Below are 18,872 nucleotides of genomic sequence, written 5' to 3'. Positions count from 1 at the left end.
TGCAAAAACGTGAAATGATTTATACACTAACGAAACGATCTTGAAAATGCTAAATACCTTCATGCGGCGTCACCAGCTGGCTCTGGGCCACACGCGCAGGCGCAAAAAGCAATTTCCTACTTCCACCACTTTGACAATCTTGCGGACAATTCACAGCGACGAATGTGTGTCGTAAACGGGCCTTGCCTTGATTTGGGGACGTGGCTGAAGTTTGTTTTTAAAAAGTATTTTATACTATGAATTCAGAAAGAAAGAAAATTTTTTTACGCGACATTTAAATAGACTAAAGAATTTAAAGCTTATAATCTTTTTACGACGGTGCAGTGTGGCAAATAATTCATATTAACTAATTAATTATTATTTGTCACACTGCACAAAGGTACCAAAAATATATTTGAATAAAAACTCTTTCAGCATCACATTTTTTAACCACGACTATAACTCACCTTCTGAAGACATATCGTTCACAAATCAGCCTATTTTAAAGTCGGATAGTCATAAATCCAGCGCAAGAGCACCGTGCCAACTCATTGATAAAGCGTCGCTCACACGGTGAACTGCACAGTGCAACCGCACCCTAATTTCTTTGGGATTATTCAGTGACTGTGAATTTATTGCTAGAAGATATTATTTTACTGTAATCCTCCTACTTAGTTACTTAACTCATTCTTCATATTTTATGCAGTTGGCCCAATAGTTTATCACCACAGTTTCTCAATGCATGCCCATCGGTTAAAACTGTCTCAATTATTTCAGAAAACTAACCACATGCTTACATAAGCATGATGACAATATCATCATAACCAATTTTAACACACACCTACTCTATTTTAAAATACATTTCAAACCATAAATAAAATGTCTTACCGTTCGTGAGGCTAGATTTTCCCAGAGATGATATACGCCGAACATTTGTGGAGAACTGCAGAGCGATTTTTCAAACTTATGACCTATCTATATCGCACGTGGATGCTGTTTTTATTGGTGCATCAAAGTTAAAAATATACTGGACAAAATAGCACCGAAATTCGCCTTATTTTTAGCGGCAAAGTACCTGTCAATAACTCAGACCAACTTCTAAAGCCGGCCCAAAGAAATCTCAGTCACAAATAAGCCTTAAAAAGTTGAATTCGCTCATAAATCCACGCCAGCTGATTCGGTTGATAAAGCGGAGCGCGCGGTGAGAGCGAACTGAGCGAAGTTTGCACAATGCAACCGCGCTCGGATCGAACGGGCAAAATTCGGGATTCGCGGGATTTATTACCAGATTAGATGTCGTTACAAGGCGAGATTCTGATTTAAAAATGAATTTTAAAAAGATTTTCGTTTATGTTGGACATAGACTAGAACACTAGTGTATTATAATATGTGTGCTAAAACGTAAAATTTTTTGGATCTCTAGCTTCCCGCTCTCCTATAAGCTCTGGGTGTTTTCAAATATTTCAGTAAACTACTCAAAAGACGGTGTGTTCTATTGTATTTATATCATCACGTAATTCAAGTGAAATTGAGTTTAAACGTAGACTCAGTCGGAAAAAAATGCTAATGGCTGTGATTGTAAATAAAAGGTTTTTCAAAACCTTAATCAGTGTTTTGTAACGAAATATTATAGTAACACAATTTAGTTACTTATTCAAAATGTAATAAAAATAATTTTATTTTCCATACGTATTTTACTGTATTTTCATATGACACACTGTTAAAAGTTTCGTACAGTCAAATAAAAAGCCAGCCATCACAACAAGTCGTTAACATGATACATTTTGTGTTCCAAACGCGAAACTATACTTTTTGCCCACCACAGCTGGAGCTGATCGGGCTCGTTGTCCCGAACTATGATAAATCATGCAGCCAAAGGCACAGATTACCTAACAAAGGGTCAGCCCAATCGGTCCCTTACCCCAGTAATTAGCTGGTACGGATTATATTTCATCTCATCGTGTACAGTCAGCGTTATAGTTCGTGACACCTAAAGTGTCAAAAAAGTTGACACAACCGTATTCCAAATTGTAACAAAGGCGTATTGCGAACTCTTTGGCTACTTTAGGTGTCACAAACTATTTGACGCTGACTGTACAACCCCGGAACACTTAAAAAGACCTTAAGTTGATATATTAAGGTCTAAAATCGATCACCCAATTTGAGTCCTGCATCGAATCCGATGAGCGTTATAGCTCACGGTCCACTACCGTCCGGATTTATGAGACATTTATAAATTGTTTTGATTTATCAATATTCAATATTTTGGGTGATTAAACACTCAATAAATCCACGGAAATGGACTGAATCAAAGTGATCACCGGTGTGTTAATGGTTTGTTTACCATAAATTATTGTTTTAAATTTTCTGTCAGTAACACATTACTATTAATAGCTGTTTACGCAATGGACAAGATTGTATTATGTTTATACAGTTATTGCGGAAGACTTAAAACAATGTATCATTTATTTATTTATCCTAGGTGGTAGAAAAGTGTTTTAGTTAAAGCGAACTTTCCACAATAAAAGCTTTTAATCGTTCTACCAAATATAGTAGCCATACAAATAGTTTATCCACATCCTTTTACAAAACATTCTAAATTGAATTTCACATCAAATATTATCATTGCGTTAACATTCATTTGTAAACAAAGACCATGTCCATCTAGTATTTGTTGATTTAATGCTTATTTATCTAGCTTTATACATCCATTCATAGGAATGTTATTTAGTACGAATTGCGTTTATTAGCATTGCAAAACAGATTGTTTAAATTGTTATACTTCTCACTATATCTGTTGATCATTTTAAATCGTAATATAATCCTTTATGTAACATCGGACGAAATCACCCAGAACACCGAAACGTCACAAAATTTTAATATTTCAGTTGTACTTAGTCCTTTCAGAGCACTTATAGACGTCCCAATTAAAGCTTGCCATACAGTCCTAAGTGCCTATGTGGTTTTGTCAACCTTTTCATTATTACAGGAAACAGGTATCCTTCCGTTTGGCCAAATTACTTTTCGCCAAATTTCACTTCGCAAACAACTTATCGCCAAAGTTTCATTTCCCAAATAAACTTTTAGCAACTGTACTTTTCGCAACTAATTCATTTGGTCAAATTAACATTTGGCCAAATTTTACTTGGCAAATGTTTATATAGCAAATGTTTTATTTTGCCAAATATTATATCCCAAATTATTTGCTTGGTCAAATTGACACGTCACATACTTACGAGTACCCACCGTTACCCACAAATCAAAGCATAAGGCACACGGTCATGGTTTTCACAACAATTTTATGTAAAACAGAGAGATTGCAGAAAATAGTATGGTTGCAAAAAGTAGGTATTGTAGAAAATAGTAGGTTAGGTTAGGTTAGAACAGTGACCCTTAATGCGCGAAGGCGAGCGAAGCGTGCCGCGGCAGCGGCCGCCGAGCGCTAGAATCATCTCTATTGTTAATGAATCATTTGGAAATTTCGATAAAAAGAATGAAATATGAAAATTTATTTAGAAAAAATTATTAACTCCCCTCTAAACAAAATAATAACCACAAGCTAATTTGTATTCCATTCTATGCACCAATCAAATTGTTTTGTAAATAGTTTATCGTGAAATATTTTTGCCAAATGAAACATTTGGCAAAACATACTTTGCCAAACAATAATTTGCTAAACAATAATATGCCAAAAATGACATTTGCGAATTAAAAGTTTGCAATAAGTTGTTTTGCCAAATGAAAATTTGCGAAACGTTGTTTGCGATGTGATAATTTGGGAAACGTTTTTTGGCCAAACATTAGTAATCCCAGGAAACACCAATTACAAAAAAAATATATATATATATAAATACATACTTAGTGCCAGTGTAGTGCACTATAAATCCATTAAGGCTGGGTTGCGCCATCTTACTTTAACTTTGACAAACGTCAAAAATCCGTCAAACTCCATACAAAAAGTACCGGTTATCGTAATAGTTACGGTCAAAATTAAATGGTGAAACTTAGCCTAAGTCTCTCTCAGTTATACAAAATCATACTATTATTACTACAGCTTACTCTATCTATGGTATGGGCGTGTGCTCTCTGCTTAAACCTTTTTACATCCGTAAAATCAATCCATTGTTGGTCCCAAGAGATCAGAACTAACTAGTACCTCGACAATGGACGTGAACAATGACCTTATCATTATCGGACACCTCAAAGGGCCTGCCAGGTCAATGGAGGCTTTATGTAATTAATAATAGAGACAAAAAGATGCCCTGATTGTTGGCTTTGATAGCTGATGATGTAGGTCCGGATATCGATTCGTAGGGCTTAATAGGTAAGACCTACTAAATAGGCAAGGGCGATGGCACTTCAAGCTTATATACATATAAGGATTTTATGTAACCATAATAACTGTAAGTTTGTTACATTTCATAGTTTGAGACGCAAAGTCATAAAGCCTGTTTTACAAACGAAAAACCACCGTCAAAAATAACACCGTGGTATTTGGTTAGTTTTATAATGAAGCTTTGTATAAATAACTCGTATAAAATCAATTTTACAGATACTGTTTTATCAAAAGTTAGCTAGCTGTCTATTCAATAGTTATACTAATAACAAAAATTACAAAGGATATAAAATTTAACTCTAAGCTAACATCATTATTATGGCAGAAAGTTTGCGCGAGTTACGAATAAAAGTGATTCGGTATTTTACATTTGGTATCTTTTCAATCGAACCATAAAAACCAATACAGTATTCGCAGAATTGTGAAACGGCAACGCGGGTGTTATTTTATTACCTTTTACCTAAATTGAAATTCAACGCTACATTTTTATTGGAAATGCCATTCGTCGATATCTGAATAAATAATTTGCTATTTCATATATAAATGATATTCGCTTCGTATTAAATATTAAAGCTACCCACAATGACTGGCACGAAGTAGCAGCGCGTATTATTTGAACAATAATATCGCAAGAATTGGGCCTCTTCCATTTCAAATATTTAACTTTCAGCTCAAGTACTAGGATTCTCCGCCAACGTCTCACGACGTGCGCGCTAAGCGCTGTTTCAAATCACTGATTGTAAATTCCGAACACTCGGGTTAAATCATGTATTTTGAAATAGTGCCAGCCAAATGCTGATGCTTAGCTCGTACTGAGTGGCAAATTGGCAATCTCTCGACCACTCAACATCGTAGCAAGCTCCGAGCGAAACGCTTTTCGAATTCATTCAACTTAGCTACTTCGGATTCGGATATTTCAATAAAGCAAGCGAGGAGAAGTGGAAACTCGAACGAGTTCAAAATCACAACCATCTCAATGTAACTTTTGACAGACTTCGCTGCTGTTGAATAACATCAAAAACAGAATATACGCTCCTTTTCGTAGCTGCTCTACTACGATTTTCGTAGCAATGTTACGAAATGCTACATCGTTACGCCGTAGATCCGAGCAGTTATGATTCTAACTCGAAGTTGTTGGAAGTACTTGAATACGTTAAACATGGAGGACAAAAGGATGAAGGGTCCGTATTAATTCCTTATGAAAGGTTCAGCAAAGGGATGAATATAAATAGGTTGAAGGATCGATGCCATCGAAGTTATTTAAAAGTTACAAATGCTTAACTTCATACTTTTCTTATTCGGTCAAAACTCAAAACATTTCATAACAAGTTGTGTTTCTACATAAGTGTTTAATAAAAAGCATTCATGTGTTTGTGTTGCTTCAAAATGTAAGAACGTCGCTATCAATATTTATAGAACTTTTATCTAGTTATTAATTTTACTCAGTCTATAACTTTAAGGTGACAAAAAACGAAGCAGAGTAAGCTTAACGATATTTTCTTCGAAATTAATTGCGAACAGTCCATTTCCCAGACACCGTCATCCATTGCACACACTCTTCTACTTTTTACTCTGAATTTTTCACACGGCAGCAGACGGATAAGACGGTGAAATAGCGTCATAAAAACTCCTTGGTAGATTAAACCTTTTGTAGAAATTAAGTTTATAGTTCTTACTAATATTCTCCCACAGCTTGGCTCCGTTTTAATGATCTCGTTAGCGACACGATTCTCTTCTATCTATAAAAACTATGCCACAAACGTAACACGTTCACTTGAGACACATTTTAGTTTAATTGTGAAAATGTGGCACTTTTCTTATTCTACTAATTTTCTAGCTCACGAAATAAAATACAGATCTAATCTAGTATTTCCTACATTGTCAACATTCCACCAGCTCGCACTAAACGTTTCGATGACTCTTTTATAATGCGAACAGCTAGGGACTGGAACTCGCTGCCTGCTTCTGTCTTTCCTGAACACTAATCTGGGCCTTTTCAAGGCGAGAGTAAATAGGCACTTACAGGGCAGATATGTACCATCTTAGACTGCATTTCACTTAACATCAGGTGCGATTGCGGTCAAATAGGTACCTGCCTTGTCTTGCATAAAAAAAAATGAACGAAAACTTTTTTATGCAGCACAAAGTAGATATTTGACTGCAATTGCACCTGATGTTAAGTGAGATGCAATCAGTCAGACTATTGATGTTAATCGCTTACTACGTGCCAGAGAAAAACTGCCTATAATTACAAAGGTGTTCTCTTCTCTTACATAATCATCATCATTCTACTCGCTGAGCCAAGGAGCATTTGTTCAACAAGTGGTTGTACCAGAATCCTGAACCCTTATCGGATTGTTACGGCGCAGTAATACCATAATGAACCAATCCAAATAAGTACTTGTAATACAATAATAACGTACTTGTTGTTTTGAATTTTGGTAGTAACTCAAGAGAATTTAATCTGTATTTATAGCGGAATTGAATCATGATAGTTTTGTTACATCAGTTTATTGGTGCCTTCGTTCGTTCGTTTCAGCCCAATGACGTCCACTGCTGGACAAAGGCCTCCCCCAAGGATTTCCATAACGATTAGTCCTGCGCTGCCCGCATCCAGGTAGGTACTTCCCGCGACCGTCGAATCGTCGGTCCTCCTAGTGGGAGGCCTGTCCACACTACTGGCGCATTTAATTGTGCCGAAATATCTAAAACTCACGCATTCTTATGTCAGACAAACTAAGTTATTTATCCAAACAAATGGATAATGTTTTAAATTCAAATTCTCAATGGTAAAAAGCCCATGGTGTCTGTGATAGGCAAATCACCGGTCCCATAGCGACAGAATGGTTTCGTTAACGCGACCTTCGGCGGCGACAAATCGTCAGCAATTGGACTTAAGACTAATTGCCGTCCGACGGTGGCATTCCGTTCGGTGCCATTAGAGGTGATAACGAGTAATTTATGGCACTCCAGGGTTCACAACTTAGGTTTTCGACTCTCACTTGTTCTACATTATATGATGTTGGTATGTTACGAGTATATAGGGTGGAATTTTGTAATGCCACCTGGAGGGAAACTACTCTTAATACTGTAGATAGATGTTTTTTCTGAAAGAATACTTTCCTTTATTTTTGAAAAGAAAGAGAACTGCATTCAAAGATTTTCGAAAAATTTTAAAAATTCTCTAACGTACCATACAATTTCCTGTACATAATAAAAATAATTTAAGATTTCATGGTTTTCCTTTCATTTGATTAATTAAGTTTGTTGGAGACATTTCATCCTTATACTTAACCCTAACGATCGATGCAATAAAAATACAGGGTGTAATTTTTAACAGATTTTAGTTGGTTCGAATCCCGGGTGTGTAAAGCAAATTTTTGGAATTCTTTGAATGCAGTTCTATTTCTTTTCAAAAATAAGGGAATGTTTTCTTTGAGGAAAAAATTATATCTACAATATTAAAAGTACTTTCCTTCCAGGTGGCATTACAAAATTCCACCCTGTATAAGATAGGTACTCGTATGCTCAGCGTCATAATCGTAATCCATTCGACTCTATCCGTTACGTTTTGCAAACCTAAACTACTGAACAATTCGTTATAAAGGTATAGACATAATATGCTAGCTAGTTTCTTTAATCCATTTCATAAAATCTGCATCGCAGTTAAAACTTAATTTAACACAAAATGAGACAAAAAGTAAATACCTATAGTGTGATAGAAACTAAACGAGAGGGTTTTTGTAAACTTCTAGAACTATTCATGCCACATTCCATTTATGGACATGTCCCAAAAAGTTTAACTTTTACTAACAGCTCATTATTTTTAAACTTCCGTCTGAATTGGCAGCCCTGCTCAAAGCGGGGTTTACTGACGTAGAGGCCTTTTAATGATCGTCAGCTTCCGCTTTGTACTGCACAATTTTATCGGCGATTTTATTAGTTTTACAAATTGGGAAAACCGGTAGAGTTGAGTTGCGTTTGATATGCTCGTAATGTATTGGTGATAAATGGACTGTAACAAATTTCACAAACGGAATGAAAAATATTTTATTAGTTTCGTTGAAATACTATGCCTCTGTATTTAGTATTTGGACAACGGTTAAGTAGAATTGGTTATCTTTTCATTTTGATATTGGTTATTATTGTAAAGTAATATTGATGAAACAGCATCTTAATAAGCAACAGCTATCACCTCCCAATCGTAACATTTAAATAACGAGTTTCTAAAATGCTAAAGAACTGATTATTTCGAGATAAGTAACTGTACGTAAACTTTAAGCCGTTTCTTTGATCTCCAAGATCAAGGAGTCTTATTATTCGTTAGCTTTTGTCCTGTTTCTCGAGAAATGTTCTCCATTACTCCGTTTAAAGATCGACTAAAAAGCCGATTGCGTGTTTGGACATGTTCCAGGTTTTACTTAGTGAAGAGAAGTGTACGAAGTGTATGACATCTATAGTCTCATCAGAGTAAATACAAATAAGTAGGTCATCTTCATAGAAACGCACCGAGCGCGGTTTGTATGTGAGCGCGCCAACACGTATGCGGCGCGCACGCACACACTGACAAAATTCGTCGCAACATGGCAACACCCCGCTAATCCACGCTAAATTTTGTCAGTGTGTGCGTGCGCGCCGCATACGTATTGCCGCGCTCACATACAAACCGCGCTCGGTACGTTTCTATGAAGATGACCTACTTATTTGTATTTACTCTGGTCTCATCGCAATATCGGACGCCCCAGGCAAGTCATGTATCCTACCTAGTACTAGTCAGATAGGGCAGCTTACAAAAAAATATTAACATAGAAGGCATCCTGAATATCCAGGATCTACACCATAGCCTCCCAAGTAGCTCTATGAACTAGTAAAGTAGATAGCTTAATATACTGTCTTGGAACCCGCAATTAAAAATGTAACAAGAACAATGCAGCAGTATTTTTAAATATTACATCGACTTTCCTTCACGACTTTGATGACACTTTCATGGTGTTTTCATGACTTTGGTCACGTGGACAGCACTATTCATACCGTTGTGTCCACATGAGTGATTGTCCGTGCATAAGAGTGTGAAACCGATAGTTTGGGGGAGTATTCCCCGGTGCCCTCATATGTTATAGTAAACGTACACTGTGACCTTGACATTGGTCGTACAAGGAACAAACTGAAATCTGCGTTTTGCGGTATGTAAGTCATAAATGGGTGTAAGTGACATTTCTTTCACACTCTGTTGAATGTTGTAAGTAAAAAATGTTTAAACTACGCAATATTGTTAAACATATCCCTTGATACTGTTAAATAAGATTTGTTTTTAAAAACTGAAACAAAAGAGGTAGAAATATCCGTAAATAGAATATCATCATTGAGTAGGGGCGTCCTGGAAAATAAAGTCCCCGGAAAGCCGGGGATAAATACTAAATTAAATTATACTCAAAATTATTATAGGTCTTCCCTTAGGATTTGGTTCCGATTAAAACGGGTATTTAAAAGGACGGGGCCCTCATGGTAATCATGCATGTAATGAACGTTTAAATGCTTCGTTATGATAATTTAAATTTAATTAGCTTTGGAATAAATACTTATGAGTTATTACTATCAAATTTTCTACCGGTCGTTGTAAAATGGAATTTGTGGTTCATACTTCATAAGTTAATGACTCTTAATAATTCAGCTACTACGACCAAAGTAGGCTTCAGTTATGTAAAAGCAGCTTTCAATTGTAGCGTGATCGCCAGATATTGAAAATCAAAAGTGACTGCAAAATGACAAAATACAGGCTTAGAATGGTTGAAGCACCAGCCGAAGTGTCAAACGTCATTGATATTCATGGCCAGCGCGTGCGGGACGCGGGTAGGCAGCTGTCGCGATGATACCGCCCGTGATTACCGTCGAAGTTGCCTGAACGGCGCACACTTGTTATAGCGTTATTACCATAACGAGCGGCAAACGAATCTTGCTGGGTTGTGTCGTGTTCTGCTTTGGGAAAGTGATTTAGAATTTTTATCTTGTTCTTCTTCTTTTTATCGTGTCGACAACAAACCTACACAGTGTCAGCCTAAAACTCAGCAGTATCCTCCTGCGTGCAGTTGTTCGGGCACTTAGGCCACGACATCATGTGCTTCATAGAGTTAATGAGACATTTTTATTGCAAAGTGAGTCTTTTACTTACTTATGTATATAATGTTGCATTTTGCAGTCAAAGTTATGTGAAAACTTTAACCTGTACAACTCACATGGTACACGCTGTCAAGAGTAAAAAAACACTGCTGCTGGGCATCTGAAATAATGAGATTAAAAATTATTTTCCTTTTTACGGTAACCCTAGAATCTGTTCTTTATTTATACAGTTTCCATACGTATGTTATTGCCTAGGCTACAAGCAAATCACGACACGAGCCTCCGACGAAACCCAATATTCCTGGCCCACGTTTACTGTAAATAACAAACGTCGAATATGAAACCTGAAATCTCGTCCCTATAAAGATAAAGGCACGCCGCATAAACGAAACAAACAAATCCTTTGCCTATCGAACGGCTACTTGTGAATTCACCTGGTATTCCTTCGTCCAGAGCAAAGTTCTCAAAGTCAGACCCCTAGGGGTTTGACATTCGACGGTAGGGGGTTCGCGAAAAGTTTTACGTAATGGTTCCAGCTTATAATTGACTTTTTGAGAAGTGAAAAGGGGGGACTTGATTAGCTAGTTAAAGGGTTCGCTATCACCTGAAACTAACAGGGGTTCGTGGAGCCGAAAGTTTGAGAAACCCTGGTCCAGAGGCAGGGGCGCGTAGCTGCCGCATTGCGTCTCATTATTGGGGAGTAGTGTCTCGGTGAGAAGAGACAATTGCGGCAAACAACGGCCAGGTGTCGCCAACTTTTTAGTAGTGCACACCTTTGGGCCGGCAATATAACTTTGTCAATTTGGTCAGATATACAACTTAATTTACGTAGTGGCTCAAATTGTTGTTTGTCTGTGAAGCTGAGTATCTAATTTTGCGGCTAATTTACTGATTAAAAGCTTAGCTTCTCCGCTAAAATGAAATTAGAACCCCTTCGAAATGATCAAACTCTACAATAAAATCGGCAACAAAAACAACTAAACTAATTACGTGGGAATCGAACTCTAGAACACTGTCAGTAGAGTTCAACCCTCTCACCACTAGACTAAAACGTACGGCAAACTAATTTATTTCACATTGAGATCTTAATTAGATTCTCGCTCTCTCTCTCCACGAAATCGTTGCGACAATCTAGATTTGGGCCATGCAAACTTTGTACTGTTATGATTCGTCTGTTGTGCTGGCTCGTGACTGGCGTATTCATGAGCAATTGTTTCTAGTTGTCAAGTCGGAACACGGTGAAGATTACTTCGTAGCCTGAATTAGTTTTTGTGTGATATTGTAACTCTAATCTGGACACGTGGTGTTTGTAAAATTGGATTGAAAATACAAGCTACCTACCAGAGCCCGGTCAAATTAAGTAACTTCAAGACAGTTTTAAAGTAACATTTAATTTCGGAATCGCTTCAGGGAGCGAAGTAACTAGTACATACGAGCACAAAAAATACCGGAGCGAAGCGATTACGAAATTACATTTGTACTTTGTAGTTTTGTTGTCTATGTCTTTAGTCTGGTCCGTGAGCACGTAGAATTTTGTCCAATGACCCCAAGCTACCCATCCTTATCGCTCGCTATCGCGCTCGCACACTCACTGCGGGTGCCAGTCGCACAGTCGCGACAGCAATATAATTACGCGCGAGCGATAAAGATGGGTAGCTAGGGGTCATTGGACATAATTCTACGTGCTCACGGACCGGGGGAAGAGTAGCTTAAAAGTTTACTTCTATGTACAAAGCAAAATGCTCACAGTTTTTTATTCCTGCACAGTTTTTAAAGCCTAACATTATGAAAATACGTCATAACTAAGGTAAAGCCAACTCGCCATTTTTTCAAAGAATATTCACCACGTTGTAAGCTAATTATGCTTGTGTTACGAGTGAGCTCACCATAATAGTCGAGCGGCATTTGTTGTTATTTGTTTCCTCAACGCATCTTCTCTCTCTTTCCAGATTCCGAACTCGAGGAGTTGGGTGAGCAGCTGCCCCGGTACCGGCCGGACTCGATCGCAGCCCTGCGGCGAGCCACCCGGTTCACGGAGCCCGAGCTGAAGCGCCTCTACCGGGGCTTCAAGGCAGAGTGCCCCACTGGAGTTGTGAAGGAAGACACCTTCAAAGTCATATACTCACAGTTCTTCCCGCAAGGAGGTAAGTCTGCTTTGCAGAGATAGGGTCTGGATTCCTAAAGAATCTTCTGTTTGACGGTTCATGAACAAAAACAATTTTTAACTAAAAGGTGTGTGCCACACTGGGCTGTTAAATTGTTAGATGTGAAGCAGAATGGCCGTTAGTATGTTGAAAAATACACCTTCAAACTTACATACACAACACGGAATTCTTTACTCAATGAGGTAAGTAAGTATGAACTGAGATGTTACGTGCAAATCTAAGTTTGTATTTCAATAGTTTTTGAACTAGAGTTCAATACAGAGGCCCCTCTGTTAAACCGGAATGGAGAATAAAGTAATTTTAACAAGAAGAGAGAAATTAGGTACCTATATCCACCAGTCTTCAAGAAGCAGTAGTTCAGCAAGGAGGTAAGTCTAAAAACCAAAACCGTTCAAAGAGATCTTAAAACATAAATTAACCTTCTTCTAAATCATTTTATTTTCTTACTATTTCCTGTGAGGTCCAAATTTTTTTCTTATGATATAGGTATCTACGCAGTTTCGTAAAAATCATTTCAAAAGAATGATGACTTTGAATGACGATCTGTAAATTATCTGCCAAATACAATTTAGGAGTAAGCACCAAGCTTCAATTCAACGTGCGCTATTTGTCACGGCACAAAGGAGCGGGAAAATTTGCTTGACGCAAATTGAAGTCCTAAAGATGCTAACTTAGATATTACCGAAATTGCCCGTTTGTAACGAGCACACATTTGATTCCAACCCAGCTGATGGCCGGGACAATGGCCCCGTGAATAATGTAGCCCGAACAAACTCGAGGATCCATCTCTTGACAGTTGTATAATAAATGACAAAGATAACGAGTTTTCACTTTTTCAAATCATTAGTCATATGACTTCAAGTTGACTGGAAAACTTTTAATGAAGAAAACTAAGCTCTATAATTGGTTAATGGTAAATTCTAACATTAACTTTAAATAAATACATTTTTATGTAAAAAATGAATAATGTAAGTATGCGTGAAATTCCAAAAGATCATATTTTTATGTCCTACCTTAATAAAAAAATGTGGTAAACAAAATGTTCTCGTTGCCACGGGAAAAGCCGAGTACAATTTTAAATTCAGTCGTTAGCTTCAAATTCTGGGCACTCTAAAATTAATATTCCTATCAAAGTCAAAGCTTTTATTCAGTACTTAGGCCTTTTCCAGGGCGCTTTGCCCTACCACCTGCCTTTCTCTTATTTTCGGTCAGTTTGAGTCACATACACTCGGCATCAAATAAATCGCACCTCCCGCGACAAGCACTTATCAAACGTATGCATCCCCACTTTCCACCAACATTGATACCATTTGAAAATCTAGTTCATAACTTCATTTCATTAAAGTAAAGGTTTTTACCCCAAAAATGTGTGTTTAGAAGGATCCAGAGTCACTTTTTCAAAAAATAGGTAGTTACGTTTGGGCCAACTTTTATGACTATAAAACTGTTAAGTTGGGATTAATTGCTATCCATCTGTTAAAAAGGACACGTAAGATCATTATTTCGTTTTATAACCACAAAAATTGGTCTACTTGGGTCCATAGATGAGCCCCAAGTGAGGCCTTTTTTCAAGTCACTTTTATGGTACCTGTTAATTGTTTATAAAAAATTAAATGTGTTTTTCTTAAAGGTTGTTTATTGGGCTTTCAAATAACACCAATATTGTTGGGGCACCATGATTGTGTCAGAAGAAAATCTTTAAAGTTCGCGTCGCGGAAGGTGCGGTTTATTTGATGTTGAGTGTATTTTCAGTATTTATTTACCTGTGTCTTTTTAAACTTCCTGAAAATTCCTTGATACAAGCGCTCTACGCGCTTATAAGGGACACCGGATAACCCAACTCTACTTATTGGATTTTGAAAAATAAAGAAATAAAAGTAAAATGTGTCATTTATTTACCTTGTGTAACGACGGCGAGTACAACACTGAAGGCGACGCAGTATCACAAGTAAGTCTAGATTGTAAGTGGTTCTTTCCTTGTAACTTACTGTTTGCAGGTTCGAATCCTGCCAGGACCAAAGTAGTATGTATGGTGTACACTGTACATTATGGAATATTTACTCGTACCTACCTGTCGGAGTATTTATTCGGTAGTTGATTGTTACTGAGTACTTGATAACTATATCGTTTCAGAATTTTTGCATAAAGAATCACGCTAAAAGTTTAATTTGCACTTACACTCAAATAAGTTTCAATACTTATCATTTATCACGTTCTCAAATATAAGTGTTTGATAATATTACAGTAAATTCTCCGAATAAAATATGATATAAACTCTGTATTTTCCGTAAAACTTTCCTGCTAAACCTGCCATTACTATTGTAAACACGTTCCAAAAGAAAGCAGCGCTCAACAACTTCACTTAAACGTACCAAGACAAGGTAGAGTCAAAATATCGCCTGCACGAGGAATGTTAATAAAAGACACCGACCGTACTAAAGGAATAAAATGGGGACATGAAAAACGCATCACATAATCATATAAACCCATCAAGTTGAGTGGTCGGGCACGGGACACCACTAGGTTACTGCTTTACATTCGGCCAAGCTGTCCAATAAATAGCCTTACCCTTGCGTTTTACTACAATAATCATTTCTCCTACGCATGTAATAAAGTCTAATTTAAGAAAACACTTGGCAGACTATTTCAGGACTCTTAAATTGTCCTTGGGTGAATCGTAAATGATCAGTAACAAAACAGCACTGGCAAGTGAAAAAGGGGAAATTCTCACTTTTGTATGCATACAGGAAGAAAAAACTATATCTGGATGTACTGAAATGGGTGGAAGCGCTGCCAAAACTATTAGTGCAAGGCCTGCCGAAGTAATAAAAATCCGCACCGTTATTTTGAATATTGATTAACAGGAAATAGCGCAATTCTAATGTTCAAAAAAAGGTATAAATATTCAAATAAAGTGATAAAAAATATCCAGTGTGATCGATACTGCCATAAATGTAGGCTTTTATGCCTGAAGAGATGCTGTAAAAGCATTGTCGGTGTTTTCGTGACACGGAAATGGTAATGGATCAGCTGCTATTAAAGCATCCACCGTTGAAAGCCGATTTACTTAAAAGCAGCAAGATTTTGTAAATACGGCTCAATAACGAGTGGAGTTAATAGCTGGGACGTGAATAGGCCTAATACCATACCACGTAGACATCGATATGCAATTAACTAGCTAAAGGTAGGTTGAAATTTTGGAATGTGAGGTTTGTTATAGGCATTCCATCATTGCTTACTTCGAACTCTATGAAGAAGCATGAAAGTTGAGAAAGAGGAACTTATAATAATACTTTTACAAAATAATTTATAATATTAGATCTGGCTACTTAATTTGGAGTGGCACTGATCTATAAAGAAGTTCCGTTCATACTTGTACATCCTACATTTTGCAGAACGGACAAGGAAGACAGATTTTATCTCATGTTCAACAAAATTCAACCATGGTTATCCTACGTAAAGTAGCGCACGTTTGCGCATCATAGAGCTATTCTTGATTGCTATTGAATACAAAAACATTTTTTCCATCTGTAGATTAGTTTCCAAAACCTGCCCATAACCCAGTCCGCCGAACGCACCGCAATCGACCGCAAATTGCCTCCCAAATTCAAATAGAAACGAACGTTGATGAAGGCAATTTGAATGAATGCAAAGAGAACCGTTAACGAAGCCACAGAATAAAAACTAAATTGACTCCCTAAAGTCCTACATAAGCGTTTATCGTCGTTGAATGGGTATCCAGTTTCCCGTTTCTAGACCTTATTGAAACGCTTCATTCAATGGCCAATTAAAACCAGTTTCTAAAGGTTTACAGTTGTATTACCTAGTTGAATACCTACGCTGAATACATAGAATTACCTAAGTACCGACTCAAATTCCGTCAATATTTTTTGTGAACTTATAGGGCTGGTTTTTTTACCTTATGAAAAATCACCCCCAAAAGGCTCGGCCTTTGACAGAGGATTAAGTTATGACCATTTGAAAAGGTTTTTAGTGACATAGCGACTGAAGGAACCCTAAAAAATTTAAAAGCGCACGTCGCTAAATCTATGGACATAACTTACCTACTATAACGCCATGTGTATAAACCATGTGACGGGGGGGGGGTGCAATTGCTCATGAGTGAGTACTATCATCATCGCATCATCGGTTGCCCAACATCATGATGCGTGCGCTTCATATGATTCTGTGGCTCGACTTTCACCTGGCGCGGCAACCAAATAAAAAAGCCTAACAAAAGCCGGACAGGCCGGACAAGGCAATATTTGGCCGGACAAGTCCCTAAAAAGCCAAACATGTCCGGCTAAAGCCGAACGCCTGGCAACCCTAACCCCGCGGGAAAAGGTGTCACAACCACAATGCCACAAAGTTGATAAGTGAAGTGACTGAAACTAAAATAACTGCAACAGAAATGTTAGAAACCAACCTGTCCTGTATTCATTCTCAATTTTGTTTTGAGTAGGATATAAGTACTTCAATATAATGAGAAAAGAAAAGTTTACCAGAAGTCAAAGTGTAATACACTATTAATAATTGTTACTTAAATATTATTCCTTTTACGTACAAAATAAACAATATTTTCTATTATTTTTATCTCACACCCTTTTGCCAATTAGAAACAAATGCGTAAAATGAAAACCATTACAAAACGCCAATTTCAGTATCAATACCGGCCTAATCCATGAGTCGAGTCACGTTTCGAATTTAAATTCGAACAATAAATAGGGGTTTGGTGGCCATTACTCGCAACTGCCCTAACGTGGCTACTGGTCGACTCGATCACAAATACCTAGTACAAATGACAGTAATTTGGAATTTTCATTGAACGTGATATCCTACCGTACCTATTGAGAACTTCACAACGTTTATAGCTAAAACAAGACACGTGAAAATTGAACCCAGACCGTTAGGTTATTAAATTAGGTACCGTTATTAATTTATTTTTGGATTTTGTTTTTAAATCTCTCTCACACTTTTCTTTGCCTAGCTAAGTATGTAGGTTTAATTTCTCAAAACAGAAAATCTTACAAGGAGCGAAACGAAATTCAAATGTTTAACGTTCTTTGATCATAAAAATCCGGCCAAGTGTAAGTTAGACTCGGCCACCGAAAGTTCCGTACAAACAAATAGGTAATGTAAATAGTTAGTTCCTGAAATTAAGATTTTTGAGCAAAAAAGCGGCAAAAAATATTGTTTCATAAATTAACCATGGGATAGTTTTAGCGAGCCCCACTTAAATATTTATTTTATTCTGTTTTTAGCATTTTTTGTTACAGCGGCAACAGAAAGATACATCATCTGTTACAATACAACTGTCTAGCTATCACAGTTCATGATATACGTATACAGCCAGGTAACAGAAAGATAGGCGGAGTCTCAGTAACAGGGTACGGAACTCTAAAAACGCGAAGCAGCGTTGTGGGTTTGTTGTTTCCTTAAAATTTATCTTAATAAACTCACTGAGACTGTAAAGTGAGCAAACTAACGGTATTTAAAGACCGTGTGATATTTTCTTCAATAAAATTTAACTTATCTAACTTTATCTAACGCTTCAAGAATAAACTTACTTAGTTCATCAATCGTGTGAATATGACCAGCGAAGTCAAGGAAATTAATAATTAAATGTTAAAGGTATCTCTTCCAAGCATTTAAACTTTTCTAGCTCCAAACAAGAAGATGTATTGCTCCTACTTTGATAAACTAAGATTTTTAACCGTGTCTAAGACTCAACAAAATAATTTATCAAGTTTCATCAAAATAACAACAATAAGCGATCATCGTCAATAAGGTACAACACTATCCATTTCCTGTAAAGTATCGATAGAAGTGACAGCCCTAGCGTTAACTTTAGTAGGTTGGCTAAACCCTAGGAAATAATACAAGTCCTAATTGGATGTATTTATGAAGTATTTTAATGTTTTTGAGTCATTATTTATAATTAGTCACATTATTATATCAAATAAAGATTTTAAGTATTTAAATAATGACTTCTTAGTCGACTACTAGGGCTAGTTAAGTGCAATGTCATTTTCAAAACTGCCATGTCACGGACTCAATGCAAAAACTAAACGTTTTTAAGTATGCAAAATTATTTAGATTGCTGTAAAAAAGTTTGCTTATAAATACGTTTGTAGTTAATTGTAAAATTATGATATAAAACCATGCAAAAATACTATTCTCTTAATTGAATTTGTTATCAAGTGGTAAACAAAACGTTTTGACATCATTGCGCAGATGCGCGCCATTTGCGTCGTTTTTTCTGCGCATGTGTTGGC

The 18,872-nt window shown here is 36.9% G+C and overlaps 1 protein-coding gene across 1 annotated transcript in view; it reads left to right on the top strand.

Annotated features, from left to right (window-relative positions):
- LOC135076144 (Kv channel-interacting protein 4) overlaps nucleotides 1-18,872 on the top strand; it is a 194,991-nt gene that overhangs the window by 166,973 nt on the left and 9,146 nt on the right. Inside the window, exon 3 of the mRNA XM_063970614.1 lies at nucleotides 12,382-12,576. Coding sequence (XP_063826684.1) covers nucleotides 12,382-12,576 — 195 coding nt within the window. The remainder of the gene's footprint in view (nucleotides 1-12,381; nucleotides 12,577-18,872) is intronic.

This window comes from Ostrinia nubilalis, chromosome 11 (assembly GCF_963855985.1).
Source record: "Ostrinia nubilalis chromosome 11, ilOstNubi1.1, whole genome shotgun sequence".
Taxonomy (NCBI): Eukaryota; Metazoa; Arthropoda; class Insecta; order Lepidoptera; family Crambidae; genus Ostrinia; species Ostrinia nubilalis.
Note: the sequence above shows the minus strand (reverse complement) of the source record. Positions and strands in the feature narration are given on the sequence as shown.